Source organism: Nyctereutes procyonoides, unplaced genomic scaffold (assembly GCF_905146905.1).
Source record: "Nyctereutes procyonoides isolate TBG_1078 unplaced genomic scaffold, NYPRO_anot_genome, whole genome shotgun sequence".
Taxonomy (NCBI): Eukaryota; Metazoa; Chordata; class Mammalia; order Carnivora; family Canidae; genus Nyctereutes; species Nyctereutes procyonoides.
In genome coordinates, this window is record NW_026575140.1 from 15105068 (window position 1) to 15119876 (window position 14809).

Consider the following 14809-nt stretch of genomic DNA (forward strand, 5'->3'; position numbering starts at 1 on the left):
GTGCCCGCCACCCGCTCCCCGCCGCCCCCATCATCGCCTTGGGCCCAAGTGTGGACCAAGTTGTTTATTGCAGTTTTCCTTAGAGGTCTCTCTCTGCCCTGGCTTGTGGCGAAGTGACTTCTCACGCACTGGCATTGCCAAGGCTGCTGCCCTGCCGTCGGGGGCAGGACACTGTGAAACGCAGGAGGGCTTCCAAAGAGTTAAACACTCCCACGCTGCCTAATAGGGAGGAGGAAGTCCTCAACATAAAAGAGAGCTTTTCTTTTGAAGACGTCTTAAAAAAAGGAATGAATGCTGTAAAAACATAGGGGATCATATTTCGGTCTCCGAATGGCAACCTGTGGTATCCTGTCATCCTGAATCCTGTTTATCAGCCAGAGATGAGGTGACTTTACAATGAAACACCGGTGATGAATTTCCTCACCTTCCCTCTGACGGTATGCTGCTTTGACACAGAGTGTGAGTCAGTTGTTTGGGGTGTCAGAGACAGAGACACAGAGAGACAGAGGGATGGAGAAAGAGAAAATGAGGGAGACAGAGAAGAAGTGGAAGAGCGAGCCAGAAGGGAGGAGAGGAATAAGGGGGAGGGGAGAGGATGACAAGGAGAGAATGCATCAACTATCAAGTAGCAAAAAAGCTCACCTTCGGCTGCTTCTAAAAACTGTGTCATCTCTAAGGAGATTCCTGATCATGAAAAATAAATTCTGCGTGTTTATAAAAGATTAATTTGTTTGTTTTGGGAGGAGAGAGAGAGAGAGGTAGAGAGAGAGAATGAGTGCAGAGGGGAGGGGCAGAGGGAGAAGGAGACAGAGAATTCAAGCAGACTCCATGCTGAGCGGAACCCAATTCAGGGCTCCGATCCCACGACCCTGAGGCCATGACCTGAGCCAAAACCAAGAGCTGGACGCTTAACCAACGGAGCCCTCCAGGTGCCCCAATTTTTTTTTTAATTCTTCTCAAGGTCTCTTAAAACTGTACGTTAAACAGGCTTTTTACCCTGTGCTTGAACAAAGTACAAAGGGCGTGACCTTACATTACCTATATCTCAACCTCAACATGGAAAAATACCAAGTTTTCAGCTACCCTCAAAAAAAGCCCAACATACCTGTGTATACTTCAGATTAAATGACCATTTTTTGACGAAAGCATGTGTAAATTTCAACTCTGATGATCAGTTTTCACATTTCTGCCAGTTCAAAATCTAATTCCTTACATAACACACACGCACACACGCACACACACACCCAATCTAGCTACGTGGGTATAGAAGTAACACATTTAGCTTCTCTCACGTTCCCAAACCCAATAAAATATACATTAGGTGGTGAGGCCCATACATAATATCCTAAAGACTTAACATACAAGCTGACTTTTCAATCCTTCTGATGACTAATGAGCATACTGGTTCAATGATAAATTCTATAGATTTTATGCCAGATTTATGTTGTGGGGAATATGTTGAAGAGAAGAAATATGTGGAAATTATCTAGTTTATAATAACTGTCTCTGTAGTGATCTCAGAAAGCATATGATTGCCAAATCAATATTGATTTTTTTTTATTGCTGGGGTACGTAAGTGTATGAAATAGTTTTTCCCTGGGTGATGCAGAAATGTAATACAGGGTCCTGAAAATTAGCTCCTTTTCTTCAAGTCATTTACATGTATATGTACAAATGTACTTCAAAATAAAAACTTGATTGATGGACTTAAATAATGCCTTAAAAATTTAAGGCCTAAGACAATCATATAAATCCTTGATTACTCTTAGGAATTTCCCTTGGCCACCAAGGAAATCAATGCAGCCAGCTCTGTTTAAATTGACATCCACCTGTTGCAAATGTTGAAACATGTAGAGTCAAGGTTCCAAGAAGAATGAATGTTTGTAACAGAGACTGCATTTTAAATTGGGTGACTCAGTGATAGAAGTGAAGGTCTGTTTTCCATTTAGTTTAAACTGAGCTTCCCTATGAAGACATTCTATAAGGTTTTGACATGTAAAAAGAACCAGACGCAGAAGGCACTTCTTTTTGGTGTCAGGCCACAAGTTAACTGACAGCAGTCAATTATTCCCAGGATTGCATTACCCTTCCTTGCACTAGGCTACACCCGGCGGGGGCGGGGGGGGGGGAGTGAAAAGATCTGATAAAATCTACCACCCTGGGACGGCAAGTTGCTACTCTCCCAAATTAAACTAAATCTGCTCTGAACAAACTGGTCAGCAACTTCTTATGTGCAAATCATTCACTTTGGGAAAGGCAAGGATTTTAGGAAGCATATTGATTCCTCAAATGCAATTTAGGAGCTCAAATTTCATTCCTTTAAATGCTATTCACTCTACTGAACTTTCAACCATATACTTTGAGAACTAGTCCTAAGAGATGGTGCAATCCAGTGGTTTTTAAAATGTGTATCACGGAAGTTCAGACCTCTGCAGAGGACTTCGGATTATGACCGTGGTTGGGACTGAAGGGCTGGGATGTGAAAAGGAGAAGGCTGGCCTCTCGGCTTGTCACTCCTGACTTTGGTCAGAAGCTCTCCTTTCATTTGCTTTATTAATACTATTATTACTTGAGTAGTTGACACACAGGGTTATATCTGTTTCAGGTGTACAACTTAATGATTCAATAAGTTTTGGAGGCTACAAAGAGGAGTACGTCCTCTTTCTGCAATTATGGGGTTTGGGGTGCTATAAAAGCACCTCAGGGTGCTGCCGTAGGATAGAGTGGAAGACATTAGTTTAGCCTCAAATGAGAAGATTGGGACCCAGAGAGTTTAAGTGACTCATGCAAAGTGACATAGGGAATAGCAGAGCCAACCATTTGTATAGATGTTCCTTGTTCTAACCTATGTTGCTTCTAACAAGAATGGGATCCACATATAAAATTCACTCTTTACAGACTATAATGTTTTGGCAACATGATTTATGTCTTACCCACTTGTGCATCTCCAATGCCTCATACACGACTGGGCAAAAAATTCGGTGCCCAATGAACGTTTGTTTAATTTTATTTTTACCAGGCATGGAAGTGAATGGGGAAAACTGCTTTGAAAGTAGCTATCTAGATCAAAATATACCACAGTGGTTGAAGATGGGAACTAGCTAAGATATTGGGAGGATCTATTAATACATATGAAGGAGAAAAACATTATCTCCCCAATGCCATCCCCATGTATTTTGACAAACATACCCTTCTGCTGAATTTTACACTATAATAAGAACTTAGCGAACATTCAGAAATTTTAAGAGGCCAAGAGAGAAAGTGCTTTCTTTCACAGACTTATACTTTCTGTGGATGGAATAGCATTTTTCGCTTTGGTAGGTTCCCACACTTTGATTCCAGCATCCCACAGGGCTATTAAAACACATTCAACATTTTTATATTGGAGTGAACATATTTTTGGCTCCCAAAGTATTCATTTTGGTTCAATCCATAGTTGTATGGAAAGGCACGTGAACTTTATTTAACTTCCTTTAAAGAATATAGCCATGGATTACTTGGATACTTATATATAGTTTCATTTTAGAAAATGTACATTATTGCTTATTGTGATTTTAAGTTTTAAAAATCACCTTGTTCTACCGATGTTGGAAAGGTATGAACATGTGATAAAAACTGAGAAGTTTGATGATGTCCTCCTCAGAGCAATAAAGTACAATTTATACATTAAAGTCATTAACCCAAATTCTTTTAAAAGATAAAACAGACATAATGCTAGGTTACTAGATTTGATTTTTCTTTTTTTTTTATCTCCTAACATGGTTGCAACTTTTGAATGAAACTGTAACTCCTTTAAAAATACAAGCAAGGCATGTCCAATTAATCATATGAGTTTCCCTCTAGATTGTTTTCAGACAGGTCACATTCCTAAGATGTTAATGTAAGCTTTCATTCAACCTGTAGGTAAAAGGGTACAAGAGTAAAGTACAATTCTGTACAACAGCTAAGCAAATGTGACCTTAATCCATTGTGGCAAAACTACGACCTTGTATTAGTAGATATTATTACAGTTCTTATTTTAGTCATATAGTAGTAAGAAACTGTTAAAAAAATACATATCCGGTTGAACCCAGGGAAGACTTTATGTTTTTAAAATTTTATTTGGGGATCCCTGGGTGGCGCAGCGGTTTGGCGCCTGCCTTTGGCCCAGGGCGCGATCCTGGAGACCCGGGATCGAATCCCACATCGGGCTCCTGGTGAATGGAGCCTGCTTCTCCCTCTGCCTGTGTCTCTGCCTCTCTCTCTCTCTGTGACTATCATAAATAAATAAAAATTAAAAAAAAAATAAAAAAATAAAATTTTATTTGGATTTAGCCAAATAGTTCTCCTTACATTTTGACCTATTTTCAAGGAGGTGTCTGTATTTGCAAGGAGACAGATGGTGGACCTGACCAATTTTGGAGAACTCCATCACTGAGGTCCTCCTTCCGTTTCTTAAAAATAGCTCCATCAGGAAAAATTTAGGACCTGGTGAGCACTCTAAAGATTTAGTGTCAGTCAGGGCTACAAAATATGGATGAATGAGATAAGGATTTATGTTTAAATTAAGCAAAGCATAAAGAAAAATTCTTAGCTCCAGGCTGGTATAATGTTCAGTGACAATGTGTCAATTATCTGGTTAATTCGATCAACGCAATGCCAGGGGGTATTTCAGGTCCTCAAGATGAAAGTAAGAGGGAACTCTGTTATTCTGCTCTGCTCTTTCCATCATTTCTTGTCTTTTTGTTGTGGTTTTCCTGCAGATAATATATGTTTAATGGCAAACCTGAAATTACAGGTAAGACAGCATTGTGAAAATCTACTAAAAAAACTTTGTGTTTATGACCAAAACCAGAGCGAGAAACAACAAAAAGAGATTGCTTGTCATGAAGTAGTAGAAAACCTATTTCTCCCCGGGAATGATTTGCACTTTGCTCTGATTGCCCGTGGCACAAGCCACGAGAGGCACCTAACCCCACTTCCTGACTTAGGTTGTTCTGCAGCCACAGAACTCGGTTTGTGTACATTTGCTCAGAGATGGATCAAAGGCCTCTTGGCAGAACTAATGAAGCGTTGTTGCTCTAAAACGGATACCTTGCAAGCTAAATATACCCCTTGAAAGAAAATAACGGCATTCCTAAAGAGAAGGAAAAGATGTTTCCTGCTCAGATGCTTCATAGAAAAGAAATAGAACATCTGAAAAAAAAAAAAAGTCTAAAAAATATCCAGAAATCTTGAATCAGAATTCCATTCCTGTGCGTTAGGTTTAATGAAGTAATTTCAGGGGCTGGATCCATGGAGCTCCCAATCACCCTTAGTCCAGTTGCTCTCTTTTAATGCTTTTATGTATTTGAGAGGGAGAGAGAGAGAATGAGCAGAGGGGTGGGGGAGAGGGAGAAGCAAACTCCCTGCTGAGCAGGGAGCCCAGCTCAGGGCTCGATCCCAGGACCCTGGAATCATGACCTGAGCCAAAAGCAGACACTTAACTGACTGAGCCCCCAGGCGCTTCTTTAGTCCAATTCGATTTGGAGTCCCTGCTCTCATCTCTGAAATGAAAGAGTTGAGACAGTTGGGAGAATCTTTCCTACCTACAGCTTTTCTCTCTGAGTAAGTGACGTGAGATATCTGAATGACCTCCCACCAGACAGACAGAGGTGATGGGACCTAATACCTCAAGTGACGAGACAATAGGAATGTAAATGAATTTAAACCATGATCACCATCTAGAACTAAGGTTGCAAACTGAGATGTCTACTGGGGCCAGAAGTTCCCTGCTCTTAGGAAATGTCCAAATCTCTATTTTTGTTTAAGTAGGCTCCACATGCCCCACATGGAGCCCAATGTGGGGCTTGAACTTATGACCCCGAGACCAAGATCTGAGCTGAGATCAAGAGTCAGATGCATAATCCACTGAGCCACCCAAGTGCCCTTTGCCAAGGTTTTAAAATATATATACGGGGCAAGTTCAGAAGGCAAAGTGATGAGAATGGTTACACGTTAGGTGCCGAGTACTTTGCAAGCATTGAACTTGCCTTAAATTCTCCCTAGGATAACCTGAACACTTAGCTGGTGCCGTCCACCCATTTTACAAATGTGGACATTAAGGGACATGGATGTTAAGGAACTTAACCCGATAGCTTGTTCAAGTTGCTTTGTTAGGAATCTGTCATCTTATTCATCCAAGGTGGACAACGTCTGACTTAGAATCCAAAGTGACATGTGACCATTTTTTCCCCAATGTTCTTCTACTCATCTTTCTTAGTAAATGTTTAAAGGCAGTGCCTTAAATAATAATAGTTAAATTAAGCTAATGTTTCCTTTATTTGAGAAGAGAGCAGCATGCACTAAGTATAGACATCCTACTTATGGATGGAGAGGTGCCTGGGTGGCTCAGTGGGTTAAGTGTCTGACTCTTGATTTCAGCTCAGGTCATGATCTCAGGGTCATGGGATCAAGCCCCACATCAGGCTGCACCCTGAGCGAGGAGTCTGCTTGGGATTGTCTCTCTTCCTCTGCCCCTCCCCAACCAGGCTGCCTTAAACACTTGTAGATGGAAAACATCCAGAGTCCTGTTCAGAGAAAAGTTCTGCTTTTCCCCCAGCTGTGAGTTAGGCCAGCCTCTGAACCCTTCTCTCCATTTCACTGCTTATTTTTCTGGCAAGCCAGTGAGGTAGGCTTTCTATCCCAATTCTGTAGGTGAGAAACTGAAATTCAGGAAGACCGCCTTGAGTGTCTGGTAATCTCAGCCCTCTGCAAGTTGTAGCCAGCGTGGCTTCTACGCAGCCTGAAGCAAATCAACCACCTCTACAAGCAGACATCGGCCCCACTTTACAAACAAGGAAAATGAACGCATGATAATAGTTTGGCAGAGTCATCTGCAGATACGCTGGCTGGTTATTATCTGTTCATTTTTCTCATTTCAAAAGAAACAACAACCTGCACAAGTAAGGTGGATTGCTCTGATTAAAACTTTCTTGGCATTCAGGCAAGTGTTCTTTCTACTTTATCAGTCGATGTCCTGGGCCAGGTGACCCACGTGGTGAAGAGCCACTGTGGACCAGCCCAACAGCAGATGCAGACTATATGGAATTATCTAAAAAGCAGTCCTACTCCATCCCGTAGTGTCATGGCAGTCAGGTGCCATGCTGAGAGGCTGGCATCCAAATGTAAAGATCAGGGCATTCTCTTGGAGACTCAGTGGACTCCTGCCCTCTTCTCCCAAATGGAGATGTTGTCTCTTCCTCTTTGCACTTTGCAATTTTGCTTATTAGGAGACAAAGATGAATCAGAGGATAGGCGTTCTTCAAGCTAGCTCAAAGTGGGGCCATTGCTATAAACACAGCAAGATGTAGCAAGCACTCAACAAATGGAAGGGGCTCACCTCAAAGACCAGTGTCTCATTGGTGGGTCCTGGTGCATACAGGCGTTCGGGGTGGTTGAAGGCCCGCTGGTATTCAAACACGGTCCCAGCAAAAGGGAACTCCCCAGGCCAGTCGATGCTCCAGCCCCCTGTGAGGTAATACTTCTGCCCCAGAGTTCTGACTGCAAGGTAACTGGAAGAGAGCTGTAGCTCCTGGATCTCGATGCTTCGGGCCCCCGCTGGAACGGTGACTACTGGATAATATTCTAAACAGGAAGGAGAGAAGGGTGCTGTTTACCATGTTGTACACTGCAAAACGGCACTGAGGACTCAGAGACATGGTGATGTCCATGTTTATTGGGGGGTGGGGGGTTGTTGAATAACCAATGGACATTAATTCCTACTCTATGAAGTGCAAATGATCAATTGTTTCATGTTCCCAGTGGAAGGAACACCAGAGAGAAAGGGTGTGTTCCTTTCCCAAGCACGTGTGTGTGCCTGTGTAGAGGAGATACACTCTTCTCCTTCCCAGGACAATCAAGGCCACGCTACTCAAGAACGCTCTTTATCTTTAATCTACTTGGAGGAAACTCAGCACCATAGACCTCCATGGTGATAGTCATGAAACGGCTCCAGGCTTCCTTTTACTCAGGATTCTTCTAGATACTTGCTTCGGATATTCACCTAACACTGTGAGCATGAACTGTGATTCATGTCCTAAACTGTGGATTTCAAAACCAGTTCTTCGTTTAATGAAGGTGTGTGGGATACGGGACAAACCGTGAAGTAGAAAGGCATTTGTGTGACACGTCTCAGAGTGGTAGGTGTTGACAGAACTCGTCACACTGAGAAATCGCCCAGCCTTCCTTGTTCTTGCGAGGTGACAAAGCCACCGTCCTGTGTGTGTCAGGTGAGCCTGGAAACCCACTCGGCCATCTCCAGCTTGACTGACTCAAAATCGCTCAGCAGCAAAGCCAGAGCAATGAAAGGGCAGGCATTTCTTACCATTTGCTTTATGCTGGTTCAGGTACAGGCCTTTATAAAACTTGCAAGTCGAATTGTCCCCTTGGCAAACACCACACGCATCCAAAGCTGCTTTAGAGCCAAGTTCATGATCACATCCCACTGGCTGTGACAAAAATTCAGAAAAATAATAAAGTGAAAAAGATCAGAAAAGCCAGTGGCAAAGAATACCTAACTGGGTTTTAGTCTTCAGAACATTAGGAAGATAGTACAGCGCTAGAGTTAAAAGCAGAGTCTCAAGTTTGACTCAGGGTTCAAATCCCTGCTCTGCCTTTAGCAGATGCAAGACTAGGGAAGTTACAGACCTCGTCTAAAGCTTGCTGCCTTTGTCTGGAAAACTGCTTCTACTAATGGCAGGTGAGCTTATTTGGGCCAGCTCTACGGCTGAAATATAAAAAATGGGGAGCCTCCGATGCCCCCTGCCCCCTATGAGAGCTCACAATGGAATTAAAAGGAATATTAATTGGCAGTAAATAGGACTATTTCAAAACACAACTGTGAGGCTATGACCACATAGTGAACATCCTTAGCAAACATGCAGCAGAAGTTTACCACTACTCTTCACATTCTTATTTGATTTTCGCAACTAGTGCACATAGTAGAGACATCATCCTCTCCATTGCATACGTGTGGAGATGGGTGAAGAGGAACTAAGACTATCAGACAGGGCCTTGCAGAAAGTCAGGGGGGACGGTGGACAGTGTGCACATGCAATTTGCAAACATTGGCCTTTTCCCCTACACCGCCTTTTCTCCAGACACAGAATCTCTCGTACCATTTCTCATGGTACACATTTGACCTGAGGAAACCCGAGTGTGACCACACATCCCAAAGCAGAAATGTTTTCTTACTTCACATATCCCATCAATACAAACATCGTGTTTGTTTGGGGAGCAAGGAGTTCCGTCTTTCACTTTGCCGGACATTGCAAAAAAAAATTCAAAGTTCTCAGCCTTGCAGTACAGTTTACATCGATCTGCCTCTAGAAGCAAAGAGATCAAGATAGCATGTGATCAGGAGGAAATAACAGGAAAATGACACAATGGCCAAAAGGATGAACTAAATTTATTTAGAAAGCTGTCATGTCTAAAATGGGAAATGTTGCAGTTTTGCATGTGGGTGTGCATGCATGAATGCATATATATGTGCTTTTAAAAATAGGAATCGCATTTGCAATTCATATAAAACTGTTTTAACATGCAAAAATTTTATTTTTCTAATCCTCAGTAATAGCCTCAATACATAAGATTGGTGGGTTATATAGCTACTCTCCTTGGTTAGCAAATATTTTAGGCTTTACAGGACTTATGGCCTACTATTGACAATATATAGATGAAGGAGTGCTTCTGTGTTCCAATAAAACTTTACAAAAACAAACAAAAAACTGGTCAGATTTGGCACCAAGGCCATAGATTGGTGACAACGATTTAAGACATGGATCACTTTAGATATTTTTGCAGTTAAGAGAAAAAAATTCTAGGCACTTTGGAGAAGAAAGGGGGGCATATGGCTCATGTTTATAAAACATACAGAGAATACTCATGTCATGAAAAGGAAGAGAAAAAAAAATAAAGCTAAAGGCTAAAAAAATGTAACTTATTGACCATAAAGTCCCTGAGAAGTTTCGGGTATCATAGGCAAAAGGAAAAAAATACTGCATTTCTATAGAGCTCTTGTTATCAGAAAGGAGTTATGCCAATTTCCCAAATACAGAGCATTCTTCTTGGCCAGCAGCTCCAGATGACATTTCTCATGGGAGACCATGCGTGGGCGACACCGTGCAAAAGCCCTGACAACAGTTGTACAACAAACGTGTAAACAGTTTGCAAATTGCTGTGCTTCATGAAACCTCTCGATAGAAGACAAAGTCAAAAGTTAAATGTGAAAGAAGTTAGATTATTACAATCCCAATATGCAGACGTGTCAATGGATTGAAAGTTTCTCTTTTGCCTAGAAATTTCTTTTCACAGCTTTTCTAACACCTCCTAATTTTTGCATAGTAGATTATGGAAGACATAGCTATACCCTTTCTTTTCTCCATCACACCTGGGAATTAACAAGTTCTAAAAAGTTCAGTTTTACCCACACAGGCTCCTGAGCAAGTTTCTCAACTAGTCTGTTGGAAACACAGAAGGGAAAAAAAAAATCTCACTGCTGTAAGAAAGATAAAGACTCTCTACATTTATACAAGAGTCTTCCCTTGTTCATCTCAAACTGCATGAAGGTCATAAGACCTTAAAATCATGAAGGTCTGTATTTGCTGATTCCAGGTACATATCAGGAGAAGAGGGAGAGATAAAAGGCCTTAATCTCTCTATCTCTTGTGCTAGGACCTGAGCTCCCCAGGCCGGGTCTCTGATTTACTCAATGTAGCTCCCTCCATATCTAGCAGAATGGCTCCCACGCACTAAATGCTCAATAAACACCTATTGAGCTAATCAATAAAGTGGCATGCTCTCTACTTAGTAAGTCTGCAGTTAAATTAGTGAAAAACTTGTGAAACCAAAAGACATTTTACCAGTTACAGTATTTATCTGCTTCACTTTCTCCTTAGGTACTCCACACAGAACCTATTTTAAGGGTGATAACAAAACATATTCCGTAAACACTGTATTTGAATGAAATCTGTAATCTGAGAAAGACCAAGGAATATCCAAGAAGACAAAGCCAAGGACAGAAGGGGAAGTGAAAAAGGAAGGATGATAGGATCTGGGGGAAAGAGCCATGCATAAGAAACATGGGATTACGGGAGTATTCGACCAAGAGAAAATAAATCTTCAAATGCTGGACTTGAAAGCACCTGCAGGTATTCTAATTGTCCATGGGAACCTGCTGTGCAGTGCCCTTCCTAGATAACTGCTCAGTTCCTCATAGAATGCTTCCAGTGATGGGGAGCGGACGACTCATAAAAGTCCATTACGGACAGTTGATACTTATTCACCCATTCAGTCTGAAAATTATAAATATGTGTCAAGTGCTGTTCTCAGATGCTGGAGGTCCAAGCATGCTCAACATGGACAAAGGCTTCATCCCATGGAACATAAATCCTTAGGGGGAGAAAGATAATGAATAGGTGACTATATGATATAAAGTCATGCGTGGATAAGAGCTCTGAAGAATGAAGCAGGTTAAGGATTCAGAGCATGACATGAAGGAAGGATATTCTGGGCAGGCTGGCAAGGGAGGCCTCCCTGAGGAGGTTCTATGGCTAGGAAGTTCATAGCCCTTGAATTAATCCTGTCTTCTGAAGTGATTTCAAATAAATCTAAATCCTTTTCTAGTTACTATCGCTGAATTTTTGTAGATAACTGGTTTCTCTTTTCCTTGGTAAGTTTCCAAATGATTCTACTGAAGAATTTTTTTTAATGAATATATTCGCAGCTTTATCACTGAAGTCCAAAAGAAAATGAAGTGGTCCTTAGACAAGTTGTCTTTGCAAGAACACATTTGTTCCATAAAGCAAGAAAGAAGTGTACCATTGTGTATTACTTTTAAAAACTGTTAAAAATTCATTAGTAAACATCATATATATTACCTCTTAGTGCAGTTTGAAACACTGCAAATAACAATAAAGTGCTGAGTTTCTATGTAAAAAAAGAAACACATATAAGTAGACATTTACAGATTGATTGCTCATTGCTTCTTCCTAAGACATAGATTGCAGAATTTCTATGCCTGTCTCCCTCTGTGCTTTTGGACAAGCCATGACCCAGAGCCATACAGTGCTCCTGCAATGAATGACTGAGCAAAGCAGCACTATCATTTCCCTTGTTACTTGTTGTGTGTTGTCTCTAACTCTGGTAACTTCTCTATGGTAACTGATAACACAGGTTCATTTGGAGCTTTTGCACAGCTACAGCCCCTCAGTCTTATTTCCATGAACTGTCACTAAATTCAGTGTCTTCCCATTCTATGTGTGCCCTTGGGGTTCAGAGCTACCCTTTCCCAAGGGAGGATGGCTGTGTTTTGATTAAGCAAGGGAATGGAAATAATAGAAGGCAAACAACCCCACCAGTGACAGCTTAGTCTGAGGAGGTAATAGAAAGTGAATTAAATTTGTACATTGTAAGTAAAAGAAATGTTTTGAGACTTCAGTAAGGTCACAATTCAATTTAAAAAGTAAAATACAAGCTATAACTTTAAGTAATAGTAAGTACTAAGAAGCCAGTATAGAGACATTTTGAAACACATGGCTGTGTGTGTGTGTGTGTGTGTGTGTGTGTGTGTAATACCCTGCAAATAGACCTTCCCATGTGCGCAATCATCTAACATGTCAATTGCTGAATATGGCGTCTCTATGGGGCATATATGGTTTCACGAGTTCTTGGTCTGGACAATGCATACCAATTTCAATTAACATCCCTGGGAGACTTAATTGCTGAAATGTCAAAGGTAAGTTTGGAAACATAAGTACATTCCAAACACATGAACCCTTTGGCTTACAGATGTGGGGGGCAAGGGGTGTCTTGTGGACAAAAAAAGTATGGAAAAGTAAACAAAATCTATGGATGTGAATGAAAAACTGGGGCAGGACAGGTCTAGGGGATGACGTCAACATCTAAATTCTTTTATGTAGGCAGCATTTTCTCCTGTGTGTTTGTTCCCATTACTGGGCACATAGACTCATATTTGTTGGAGGCTTATAGAGACCAAATTACCTTCCACTTTTGTATAGGGCTTCCACTGGTAGAACCATCCACGGAAAGGTTTGCTGTTATATTCTGCACACTGCTGGGCTCGGAAATCCAAGCTATTTTCATTACAAGGGTTAACATTGCACAGCTGATATATACGGCTAGAACCTGGACAGAACTTGCCACCATATTGAGGCCTGAAAATAAAATTAAAGAACTTTAGTGCCAGCAAACAAAGGGCTCATGATTAGTGACAAGCAGTAATACGAGGAGCAACAATCAAGATGAATATTGTCACAAAGTATGCAGTGTATACAGTCTATCACAAAATGGAAATAATGTGGTATACAACATGCCACATCCCTCCTTGTATCCATGGCAGGCATGACCCATCAACCAGGGGCTTGTTCTTTCTTTCTTTTCTCAACATAGTCCTTGGGTAGGCACTACCACTGCTCAGCAACTGGAAATGCCATATTAGGTAAAACTTACTTGTCATCTCTAATCCCAGTTTTATATTCTGGCAATTTCTTTAAAGAATGATGAAACCATATTCTTGGCCCTCATCCCTGTATTAGGGAAATTGGTAAATGCACCTAAATGTTCTAAAGCACATGTGTGTCTGTGTGCTACACACATGAACACCCCCCCACGCACACACACACTCACACTGGCATCAAAGCTCTTCAAATGTGGATCCAACCCATTCCCCAGCTTTCCCCCCATTTCTAAACACACCCAGCTTCCTACAGCAGGCTACCCACCTGATGCTGTGGAGAAGATCAGGACACTGAAAAGAAAGGGCAGAAAGCCCCATTCGCCATGTTCTCCAACTCAGCTGTGTCAGTCACTGAGCTGATGTTCTGATTATTGTCCGACTAGTGTATGTTTTATTCTAGTTGATCCTAAACTGTGAACAAAAATTCCCCTGTTTTCATCTGCATAATCACTCTTTAACGTTGTAGGTGGCCTATTCCTCTCCTGCCAAGCACAATGGGAAATGGATTTCCAGAGTAGGGAATCCCATTAGAACATAAATAATTATGATCTAATGGCAGGCTCTTTAAGCTCTTGGTAGGTAGACTGCAAAAACCAGAAAGCAATATAAGAAAAAAAAAGGAGCATAAACCAAACTGAAAATTACCAATAACAGCTTATCCGGCTTCTTCCAGGCACAGAGCAATTGTTTTCTTTCTCATTCCCACTTTTTTGTATTTTTCTCCAAAGGTTAAAACCCAACTATGGATCATCTCATACAAAAGCTCAATGCAAACATGTAACATGAAAGAACGCTCAAGGTTAATAAATTTATGTGATTAAAATTCCTTGTCTCTTTAGGAAGCACAAGAATGCTATAAAACACCCCTGGATTTGCTTCAGCATATTTTATCAAATCCTCGTGCAACTGCATGCTAAGATGGATTCAACAGAAACGGGAAGTGTCATGCTGCCAGAAAGAGATTTTTTTGCTATTTCAAAACACTTTGGAGCAACTACTTAAACATTCAGCAGCCATTGTGCGAGATCAAATCCCTGAAGACTTCTTAAATCATTATCTTAAAAGCACTTAGAAAAACCTTAAAGTGCCGTCTGATAGCCTTACTATTCCTGGTCATCTTCACAAGGCATAGTTAAAACTTTCTTAGTTTAAGACATTCCATCTGAGAGTTTACAAATAACCTTCATTTAGACAACTCAGATTCAATAAAGCAAGGACCACATGTTACTTCTTCAACTCAGAAACCATAACATGGAAAAGATCTTGAAACTTCAATAGCACCCCTTCAGTTTGTAGATGAGGTGAATGAAATGA

General features: G+C 41.2%; 1 protein-coding gene across 2 annotated transcripts in view; it reads right to left on the reverse strand.

The window, feature by feature from the left end:
* The window catches only part of ADAMTS18 (ADAM metallopeptidase with thrombospondin type 1 motif 18), a 135929-nt gene that overhangs the window by 33764 nt on the left and 87356 nt on the right, over positions 1–14809 (reverse strand). For both annotated transcript variants that reach the window (XM_055305617.1, XM_055305616.1), the window contains exons 13-16: positions 13021–13193; positions 9214–9344; positions 8345–8468; positions 7361–7605 (exon numbers count right to left, since the gene is read on the reverse strand). In XM_055305617.1, coding sequence (XP_055161592.1) covers positions 7361–7605; positions 8345–8468; positions 9214–9344; positions 13021–13193 — 673 coding nt within the window. The remainder of the gene's footprint in view (positions 1–7360; positions 7606–8344; positions 8469–9213; positions 9345–13020; positions 13194–14809) is intronic.